General features: G+C 43.9%; 1 protein-coding gene across 1 annotated transcript; it reads left to right on the top strand.

Moving 5' to 3' along the window:
• The first annotated feature begins 1,860 nt into the window (after positions 1-1,860).
• On the top strand, positions 1,861-10,646 carry GPR45 (G protein-coupled receptor 45). The gene is made up of 3 exons (XM_073614750.1): positions 1,861-2,099; positions 6,810-6,859; positions 7,480-10,646. The coding sequence occupies exon 3, from the start codon at positions 7,619-7,621 to the stop codon at positions 8,738-8,740; it is 1,122 nt and encodes a 373-aa protein (XP_073470851.1). The 5' UTR covers positions 1,861-2,099; positions 6,810-6,859; positions 7,480-7,618; the 3' UTR covers positions 8,741-10,646.
• The last annotated feature ends 1,131 nt before the right edge of the window (positions 10,647-11,777 follow it).

Raw genomic sequence — 11,777 nt, 5'->3', positions numbered from 1 at the left:
ACTGTCATCCGATCCATCAGATGGATTGGCGGGTGTCAATGGACACATCCGCTGCTCCATAGAGAGCGATGTATGGTCAGATATGGTCTGTCCCTGTGAAAGGGGCCTACAGCAGAGCTGCCTATAGAGCCATCAAACATAAACTTTTTTTTTTTTATTACAGTAATTTACATTTTATATATATATATATATATATATATATATATATATATATATATATATATATATATATATATATATATACATATATATATACGCCTGTATACTCAACTACATTTGACAGATACACTTATGTATTTTTATGTAATTAAGATGGGGCATGTCCCCGTACACACTGAGAAGCAGGGTACATGGGACATTTCCCATCATACATGGGATCAGCCTATACGGAGCATGCCCCCTCATACACGGGCTCAGGGTACACGGAGCATGTTCCCTCATACACGGGCTCGGGGTACACGGAGCATGTACCCTCATACACGGGCTCGGGGTACACGGAGCATGTACCCTCATACACGGGCTCAGGGTACACGGAGCATGTACCCTCATACACGGGCTCGGGGTACACGGAGCATGTACCCTCATACACGGGCTCAGGGTACACGGAGCATGTTCCCTCATACACGGGCTCGGGGTACACGGAGCATGTACCCTCATACACGGGCTCAGGGTACACGGAGCATGTCTCCTCATACACAGGGTCATGATACACTAGGGATTGTCCCCTCTTACATTGAGAAGCTGGGTGCACATTCCAGGGTGGGATGGGAGCAGGGTACATGGGGCACGTCCCCTCATACACAAGCTCAGGATACATGGGGCATGTCCCATCATACACAGGGTCACGGTACAGGGGGCATGTCCCCTCATAGACAGGGTCACGGTACATGATGCATGTCCCCTCATACACAGGGTCACGGTACACGGCGCATGTCCCCTCATACACAGGGTCACGGTACATGGGGCATGTCCCCTCATACACGGGCTCAGGGTACACGGGGCATGTCTTCTAATACACAAGCTCGGGGTACATGGGGCATGTTTCCTCATACATGGTCTCAGGGTACATGGGGCATGTCCCCACATACACAGGGTCACAGTACACGAGGCATGTCCCCTCATACAAAGGGTCACAGTACACAGGGCATGTCCCCTCATACACGGGCTCAGGGTACACGGGGCATGTCTTCTCCTACACAAGCTCGGGGTACATGGGGCATGTCTCCTCATACATGGTCTCAGGGTACATGGGGCATGTCCCCGCATACACAGGGTCACAGTACACGAGGCATGTCCCCTCATACAAAGGGTCACAGTACATAGGGCATGTCCCCTCATACACGGGCTCAGGGTACACGGGGCATGTCTTCTCCTACACAAGCTCGGGGTACATGGGGCATGTCTCCTCATACATGGTCTCAGGGTACATGGGGCATGTCCCCACATACACAGGGTCACAGTACACGAGGCATGTCCCCTCATACAAAGGGTCACAGTACACGAGGCATGTCCCCTCATACAAAGGGTCACAGTACGCAGGGCATGTCCCCTCATACACGGGCTCAGGGTACACGGGGCATGTCTTCTCCTACACAAGCTCGGGGTACATGGGGCATGTCTCCTCATACATGGTCTCAGGGTACATGGGGCATGTCCCCACATACACAGGGTCACAGTACACGAGGCATGTCCCCTCATACAAAGGGTCACAGTACACAGGGCATGTCCCCTCATACACGGGCTCAGGGTACACGGGGCATGTCTCCTCGTACACAAGCTCAGGGTACACGTGGCATGTCTCCTCATACACAAGCTCGGGGTACGTAGGGCATGTCTCCTCATACACGGGCTCAGGGTACACAAGGACTCGTCCCCTCACACAGAAGGGGAGCAGGCGCAGCGCAGTGTGCACATCCTCGGCCCTCCCCTTGCAGACATTGTAGAGCGGGGATTCATGGCAGCTGTGAGGGGGCCTGTGTCGGTGTGCCGGCTGTATATGAGAGGAGGTGGAGGGCCAGGTGTGGGCACCCGTACGAGGGATGTGATCTATTCCGGAGTATGTAGAGCGCACAGGAGGGAGGACAGCTGCATCCTACCAGGTATAGTGATAGGATGGAGGGAGGGATCGCTATGATATTCTTCTATGTGGTCAGTACCGTCCATTGATGTGCAGAGCGATGTACATAGGAGCTAGCAGACATCAAACACAGTGCACCTCAATGAGGAGCCGAGCCCTGTACAGTGGGTGCCGTGTACTGTACAGTAGGCCTTCACATACACCAACAGAGTGATGGCAATGGTCTGAGTTCTATGTAGCTCTGGGTATAGAGTGCTTTGGGCCTAGTGTGCCCAAATATGTAGATGAATACTAAACACACTCATAATGCACTGCTCCCCAAATATGAACAATACATTTGGTATGATTTTGTAGTGTCATGGCATACTGAGCCACACATATCACAGTATACAATGGGAGTCATTACCACAAAGTGTGTATTTTTTTATGCTCCATGGTGATTGGAGATTAACTTAACCACTTGCCGACCGCGCTATAGCCTTATGCCAGCTACAGCGCAGCCAAGCCGGTTCTGGGAGGGATGATGTTCTATCATGATCGCGGAGCACGGGCGGCACGCTCTGATTGCAGTGTTCTCTGGACACAGCTGATTACAGATTGAGGCAAGAGCGAATCAGCGGCTCTTTACCACGTGATCAGCTGTGTCCAATCACAGTTGATCATGATGTAAACAGAATCCGGCTTGTGTAAAAGGGACATGTACACTGATAATCAGGGCACTGATTATCAGTGCAGTCCCAACAGTGCTCACCAGTGCTGCCAATCAGTGCCTCCTCATTAGACCCCTTTCACGCTGAGGCGCTTTACAGGCGCTTTCACACTTAAAAAGCTCCTGAAAAGCTCACGAAAACCTATTTCCATTAAAATCAATGAATGCTTTCACAATGGGGAAGTGGGCTGGCAGGGCGGTGAAAAAACGCCCCTCTCCATTGAAATTAATGGAAAGTTGGCCTGGGCAGGAAGGGGGTCAAAGTGCCCAGTTGACAAGAGGTTAAACAACTGGATTGTATCAAACCTCCTGAAGACTACAATTCAAGTTAAAATAAAAACCTCCTGAAAACGGATATATAACCCGATTGTTCATAAATTTTTACTATTCTTGTGTCCCTTAACCCCTTCCCACCCCTGACCTCAGCTCCTTAATAGAATCTAAATGCCGGGAGGTGGGCATTAGAATTATGTGACTGCTATGATTGACTGTCACAGCGGTCACATGATTGGAAGCTCCCAATCACTAGCATTTGGAGCTTCCCGTGACAATTTGCTTACTTTTGCACTGGGAGCATGCTCTGAGCACAGAAAGCTATACCCTATGGACATATATACAGTTAGGTTCATATATATTTGGACACAAGCACAATTTTCATTCCATTGGCTCTCTATGCCACCAGAATAAAATTGAAAAGGAACAATCCAAATGAATTTGAAGTGCAGATTTTCAGCTTTAATTCAAGGACATAAATGTCAAGTACAAATTTTAGGAACTGCAACTATTTTTATACGCAGTCCCCCCATTTTCAGGGGCTGAAATATAATTGGACAAATTAATATAATTATAAATAAAATGTTAATTTTTAATATTTTGTTAAGAATCCTTTACTGGCAATGACTGCCTAAAGTCTGGAACCTATGGACATTACCAAAGACTGGATTTCCTCCTTTCTGATGCTTTGCCAGGTTCTAACTGCCACCGTCTTCAGTTGTTCTTTGTTTGTGGGGCTTTCTGCCTTTACTTTTGCCTTCAGCAAGTGAAATGCATGCTCAATTGGGTTGAGATCAGGTGATTGACTCGACCATTGCAGAATATTCCACTTCTTTTCCTTCAAAAGGTCCTGGGTTGCTTTTGCAGTGCGTTTTGGATCATTGTCCATCTGTACTGTGAAGCGCCGTCCAATCAACTTTGTTGCATTTGGCTGAATCTGGGCACTGACAGTTTATCTCTAAACACTGCAGAATTAATCCGACTGCTTCTGTCTTCTGTCACATAATCAATAAACACCAATGACCCAATGCAACTGGAATCCATGCATACCCATGCCATCACACTGCCTCCACCATGTTTTACAGACGATGTTGTGTGCTTTGGATCATGAGTTGTTCCAAGACTTCTCAACAATTTTTTTCTTCCTGTCATTCTGGTACGAATTAATCTTAGTTTCATCCGTCCAAAGATTGCTTTTTCAGAACTAATCTGGCTTTTCTATTCTTCAGGCTTATGAATGGTTTGCACCTTGTGGTGAACCTTCTGTATTTTCTCTCGTGAAGTCTCCTCTTGATTTGTAGACTTTGACAATGATACGCTCACTTCCTGGAGGGTGTCCTACACTTCTCTGTATGTTCTAAATCTGTTTTTCTTTACCATAGAGAGGATCCTGTGATCATCCACCACTGTTGTCTTCCATGGACGTCCAGGCCTTTTTATGTTGCTGAGCTCACCAGTGCGTTCTTTTTTCCTCCGAATGTACCAAACTTTAGACTTGGCCACTCCTAATGTTGCTGCTATCTCTCTGATGGATTTGTTTCATTTTTGAAGCCTTCCAATGGCCTGTTTCACTTGCATGGACATCTCCTTTGAACGCATGATGTAGGATTACAGCAATAGATTCCAAATGCAAATACCACAATTAGAATCAACTCCAGAACTTTTACCTGCTCAATTTATGAATAAATAATGAACAAGTAGCCCACACCTGACCATGAAAGAGCTTTTGATTCAATTGTTCAATTACTTTTGGTCCCTTGAAAAAGGGGATGGCTATTCTTAAGAATTGTAACTCCTAAACCCTTCCTCCGATTTGGATGTACATACCCTCAAATTAAACCTGAGAGTGTGCATTTTCAGCCCATATCCATTATATAACTATAGCTTGAATATGCTTTGGTAAATACCTGAAAAAAACTAAAATTGTGCATGTGTCCAAATATATAGTCCAAATATATATGTACCTAACTGTATGCAGCCACTCTGCATTACAGCCCACTCGCACAGAGGCCGCATAGGTGTACAGCTAGTGAGAACATGTTAAAGCTTAAAGCGGAGGTCCACCCTAAAATAAAAAATTACATTAACATTCTCCAAAAAATCTCCCAGTCTTCCTATTCTGCCTCTTCCTATTCCGTGAAGCTGTTCGGTTACTTCCTCCTCTTCGGCGAGCTGCCCTGTTGTCTTTTGTGACCTGGGTGTGTCCCAGAAGACAACAGGGCCATTCACAAAGCGCCGCGCAACTCGCACATGTGCAGTAGGAAATGGGCAGTGAAGCCACAAGGCTCCGCTGCCTGTTTCCCTTAGTTATGATGGCGGCGCCGGCACCCGATCCGATGAACAGAACGGCCTCGGGGGGCCAGCATCGCGGGCTCGCTGGACAGGTAAGTGCCCTCATTAAAAGTCAGCAGCTACAGTGTTTGTAGTTGCTGACTTTAAAAAAAAAAAAACACCCAAAGTACACCCAAAAGAAAAACAGAAGAATCAGCACAAGGGATATATGTCAGGATCTCTGTATGGAGGGGACAGAGCTTACAATCGTCCTCCCATCTTTTATTCATAGAAGCTGTAGTACGGAGCAGCTGAGTGGAAGGGCGGGCATAGTCGATCTCTTTTGATGAAAGCTTACGACAGCCCCTTATTTGTATTAACCCCCACCGTACCAGAAGGTTACAGTAGCAGAGGGTGGGAAAGGGGATAATGGACGGAGGAGAATTTCTATTAACAGCAGAGGCTTTAGCATAAAGGACACGTCCTACTGACTGTAAGTTATGTCCCTGGTGCTGATTTTTCTATTTTTTATTTTGGCTGCACTTAGGCTTTGATATATATAAGAAAAGATTTTACAGTAAGTACAAAAGTCTTATTTTGTGACAAGAATTAGCACCCTACAGGAGTATTGAGCTTAAAGCGGTTGTAAACCTTAAAAAAAAAAAAAAAAATAAGATCCTATTCCTTTAAAAGATTGTTAAGCAGCATTGTGTTTGTGCTGTGTAAATTGTCCCATTGTATAAAGTAAAATACCTGGTTGATCCCGCCTGTTTCTGTGTCCCCCTGTGTGTGCTGACCACGGTAATCATGGCTGCTGATTCATGATACCATGGTCAGTTTATGTGCTTCCGTCATCCTGCTGTGTTCAGAGCCTCTCCCCTCTCCTCTCCCTCCCTGCCTGTCAGTTCCTAGTCTGTGAGCCATCTCCCCCCTGCCCCCACCCCTTTGGCTACTATTACATGTGTCTGTAAAGTTAGTTATAACAATTACAGGCAGCCCCACTGTAATAACAAGTTATACTGTGATATACTGTGTTTTTTTTTTAAATCGTGCCGCTAAATACTGTCTTTCACATCGCTGGTGTACAATCACGTGACCTCCCGGCTGATATCAGAGGCTCACGTGACTGCAACTAGCAATGTGAATAAAGGTATTTAGCTGCATAATTTAAAAAGACAAAGACACTGCACAGTATATCTTGTTATTGGAGAGGGGCTGCCAATAATGAATCATTCGAGTCATTCATGGGCTGGGGGAGATATATACATTACCAAGCCCCTATGTATGCATTCTAGCACATATGGACATAAGCATGTGTATGACTGTATGAGTTGAGATGCACTGTGGACCAGTGTTTACAGGATATTGTAGGCAGCTGTATTTCCTGCTGTAAATACATATGCCCGTTTGCATAGGACCTAAGTATGCAGTATTTTGATGTTTTAGTACACTGATATGTATTTTTGTTTGGATTCACAGGCCTTTTTTTTCCTTCTCTCCTTTTGAATCCTTCACTGTTGTTCATCCAGGTAAGGATTTTTTTTTTGTTATGAATCATGTTCAAGTTAAAATAATAAAAGTATTGTTCATTAAAAGTTGTATAGTCTGTGGAACCTTTCTGTGGTGAGATGCCCATAATTACACTATTACTGTTTTGAGTTAAGAGACATATCATATCTGTCTTATATATCTGTCGTTCTGTTGTTTATGACTTGTCCTCTGCTAAGACTGAGAACTGAGCGATCAAACACTGACCACTCAGCTTTTGGTCCTGAGCCTGTAGAGAGCCTCTTCTCTGCCCCTTCAGCACTCACTGGAGTGCTGGGCAGTGTGGGGGGGGGGGGGTCGGTTCAGGCTCTCAACAGCTCGCTGAGAAGCTGATCCAGCTTCTGGTCCAGGCATCTGGGTGGATCCAGACATTAAAGTGACATCAGCTGACTGCTAACGGCCTGCTGTCGGCTGAGAACAGGCCACAGAAGTGACCTGAACAAACTGCACTCCTGTGATCCATAGGAGAAACATAGCCAAAATAGCTTTACTTCTTCTTTAAATACCTTCCATTGTAGCAGATAAATAATTTTCTTGTACTGTATGTGGCCAGGTATAGTCTATGCAATTATATTTATTATTGTCTTTTTGTTCTTGCTAGGTTTGTGCAGATGCAGAATGTTTGGAAGATCTTTCTACTAACCTGAAAGAAAGAAAAAACGGTGCAGTAATGTGTGACTTGTAATAAGTGAACATCGAGGAGAAATGAAAACAGGATTCTCCGTGCCATAGCTGTAACCATGGGTTGCAATAGCACAGCCTTTGGCAGCTGTGTGGTTTCCAGTGAGAATGAAACTATAACGAACTCAAATTCCAGATTTGCTGCATTCCCTACCCCACTCAGGATATTATTGGCAATAATTATGCTATTAATGATTGCCATTGCTTTCTTGGGCAATGCTATTGTTTGCCTTATCGTTTACCAGAAGCCAGCTATGCGGTCTGCAATCAATCTTCTACTTGCAACGCTGGCATTTTCGGACATTATGCTTTCCCTTTTCTGCATGCCTTTTACTGCAGTTACGATTATAACTGGGAGTTGGCACTTTGGCAGCCAGTTCTGCCAGATTTCAGCCATGCTGTACTGGTTTTTTGTCTTGGAAGGAGTTGCTATTCTACTCATTATCAGCGTTGATCGTTTTCTGATCATTGTACAGAGACAAGATAAACTAAATCCACACCGTGCCAAGATAATGATTGCTTCTTCTTGGGTGTTGTCCTTCTGTATCTCCTTTCCATCTGTAGTTGGCTGGACGTTGGTGGAGGTTCCAACTCGTGCACCTCAATGTGTCTTGGGATATACAGAATTTTTAGCTGATAGGGCATATGCAGTCATGTTGGTTGTAGCAGTATTTTTTATCCCTTTCAGTGTAATGCTGTACTCCTATCTATGCATCCTGAACACTGTCAGAAGAAATGCTGTCAGGATTCATAACCATGCAGAGAGCCTCTGTCTGAGTCAAGTAAGCAAGTTAGGCTTGATGGGACTGCAGAGGCCTCATCAAATGAATGTAGACATGAGTTTTAAGACAAGGGCCTTCACCACCATACTGATCTTGTTCATTGGATTTTCTCTTTGCTGGCTTCCGCACTCTGTGTTCAGTCTGTTGTCAGTGTTTAGTAGGACTTTCTACTACAGTAACTCATTTTATGTGATCAGCACTTGCATCTTGTGGCTTAGTTACCTCAAGTCTGTATTCAACCCTGTTATATACTGTTGGAGAATCAAGAAATTCCGGGAGGCCTGTATGGAGTTCATGCCCAAAACATTTAAGATTCTTCCTAAAATACGAGGGAGGACGAGAAGGAGGATACGCCCCAGTACTATCTATGTTTGTAGTGAACACCAGTCTGCCGTTTAACCCCTTGCCAACCCACCACAGTACATATACTGCAGCAGGGGATTAGGCGGGCAGGGGCCCACAGTTGAAACTCAGAAACGATGTACCACTACATAACTGTGCCTCTGCCTGCCTAATCCCCTGTTATTGGGACTTTGTCAACAGATCCCGGCTAATGGTTCATGTGTCGAATCACAGCCTAGAGCCCTGTGTTGATAAACAACACAGGGCTCTATACAGAGGGAATGGTCGCTCTCTTTCTGTTTCCTGCAAAGCAGATGTTAACCCCTTCCCAGCCAGTGTCAATAGTTCAATGACAGTGTATATTATTAGCACTGATCACTGTATTAGTTTCACTGGTGATGTCAGTGACAGTTAGTCATTTCCCACTAAGTGTCAGTTTGTGTCAGATTTCCTGCTGCACTATCACAGGCCCACTATAAGTCCCTGATCACCGCCATTACCAGTATAAAAAAAGTAAATAAATAAAAATAGTTTGTAGACGCTATAAATTTCAAAGAAACCAATTAATATACACTTATTGGGATTTTTTTTTTTACCAAAGACATGTAGCAGAACACATTTTTGCCTAAATTTATAAAGAAATTTGACTTTTTTTTAAATGTTTTTATTGGATATGTTTTATAGCAGAAAGTAAAAAATACATTTATTTATGTTTTTAATTTTTGGTCTTTTTTTCATTTATATAATTAAAAAAAAAGAAAACAGTGGTGATCAAATACCACCAAAAGAAAGCTCTATTTCTGTGGAAAAAATGTTAAAAACATATATTTGGGTACAGCGTTGCATGACCGTGTAATTGCTAGTAAAAGTAGCGCAGTGCTAAATAGCAAAATGCAACCTGGTTATGGAGGGGGTAAAATCTTCCATAGCTCCAGTGGTTAAAGAAAAGATTTTCAGGGATAACTGTTAAGGTACGGGTGGCACAGTGGTGCAGTGGGTAGCACTTTCGTCTAGCAGTAAGAAGGGTCGCTGGTTCGAATCCCAACCACAACCACGACACAACCTGCCTGGAGTTTGCATGTTCTCCCTGTGCCTGCGTGGGTTTCCTTCGGGTACACCGGTTTCCTCCCACACTCCAAAGACATGCTGGTAGGTTCATTGGATTCTGTCTAAATTGTCCCTAGTATGAATGTGAGTTAGGGACATTAGATTGTAAGCTCCTTGAGGGTAGGGACTGATGTGAATGTACAATGTATATGTAAAGCGCTGCGTAAATTGACGGCGCTATATAAGTAAAGGTATAACTAAGGTCAAAACTTTTTTTGTTTTTAGTTTTGAATAGAGAGGTGAGAGGTTAGAACCACTGTTGTTTGTTTTTTTTTGTTTTTTTTCTGTCTGTGTCCCTATTAGGCTTCATGTAAACACTGCCTACTTTGACCGCTGGCCGCAGGAAAACGCAAAACGCGTTTTGCTGCTGTTCGCATTTTCCTGAGGCTGGCAGTCAAATGGGCCCATCCTGAATGCGATTCTTCTGCATTCAGGAGAGGGAGGTTGAAGCTCCCCTAACTGCAGCAGCTCCTAAACTCTGGTAAAAGCCTATGTGTACATTGACACAAAGGCTTTTAGGAGTTGAGTTTCGGGGCTTTGGCAAAAACATAATAAGGCCTCATGTACACTGCTGCTGGTAAAGCGACGTTTAGGAGCAGTTGGGCATTTTTTTCAGCTGCCCCTGAACTCTCCTCTATGTTATCTTATCAGTACATGTACACAGGGTCGTTTATAGTAATTTCTAGGCAGTTTAGAAGCTTTTTTTGGAACGCAAAAAAATGGGCTCAGACGGATGTTCAGAGGCATTTGAAACGCCAAATGCCTGTAACAGCTTGTAAACGCTGCTAAACGCGTTAACTCGCGTTTAGCAGCGTTTCGTTTACAGACGTTTTTCATGTTAACAAAATATATTATATATATATATATATATATATATATATATATATATATTTAATTTTTTTTGCAAATGCTTCTAGACGCAAACGTGGCTAAAAGCAACTAAACGCGGCATGTAAACGCTGCTAAACGGACGTTTTTAGACGCCGGTTTCTAACTGTCACGTTAAATCGCTCAGGAGAGGTTGAACAACGTCCCATGTACATGAAGCCTAACCCTCCCCTACTATATCCAAAATGAAAAAAATACATGTTTTGGCTTTAGATATTCTTTAACCACTTCAGCCCTGGACCATTTGGCTGGCCAAAGACCAGAGCACTTTTTGCGATTCGGCACTGCGTCGCTTTAACTGACAATTGCGCGGTCGTGCGACGTGCCTCCCAAACAAAATTGACGTCCTTTTTTCCCCACAAATAGAGCTTTCTTTTGGTGGTATTTGATCACCTCTGCGATTTTTATTTTTTGCGCTATAAACAAAAACGGAGCGACAATTTTGAAAAAAACGCAATATTTTTTACTTTTTGCTATAATAAATATCCCCAAAAAATATATAATAAAACATTTTTTTTCCTCAGTTTAGGCTGATACGTATTCTTCTACATATTTTTGGTAAAAAAAAAAATCGCAATAAGCGTTTATTGATTGGTTTGCGCAAAAGTTATAGCGTCTACAAAATAGGGGATAGTTTTATGGCACTTTTATTAATAGTTATTTTTTTTACTACTAATGATGGTGATCAGCGATTTTTATTGTGACTGCGAAATTATGGCGGACAGATCAGACACTTTTGGCGCTATCTTGGGACTATTCACATTTATACAGCGATCAGTGCTATTAAAAATGCATTGATTACTGTGTAAATGTGACTTACAGTGAAGGGGTTAACCAGGAGGGGGCGCTGCAGGGGTTAAGTGTGTCCTAGGGATGTGTTCTAACTGTAGGGGGGATGGGCTACGTGTGTCATGACACTGATCACAGCTCCCGATCACAGGGAGCTGTGATCAGTGTCCTGTCACTAGGAAGAATGGGGAAATGCTTGTTTACATCAGCATTTCCCTGTTCTTCCTCTCCGTGAGATGATCGCGGGTATCCCCGTGGACATTGAGTCTGCGGGACCCGCGATCACACTAACGAAGCTCGCGGGGGGCGC

This window comes from Aquarana catesbeiana, linkage group LG02 (assembly GCF_042186555.1).
Source record: "Aquarana catesbeiana isolate 2022-GZ linkage group LG02, ASM4218655v1, whole genome shotgun sequence".
Classification (NCBI taxonomy): domain Eukaryota; kingdom Metazoa; phylum Chordata; class Amphibia; order Anura; family Ranidae; genus Aquarana; species Aquarana catesbeiana.
The sequence above is the reverse complement of the archived record's forward strand: the minus strand, read 5'-3'. Positions and strand labels throughout refer to the sequence as shown.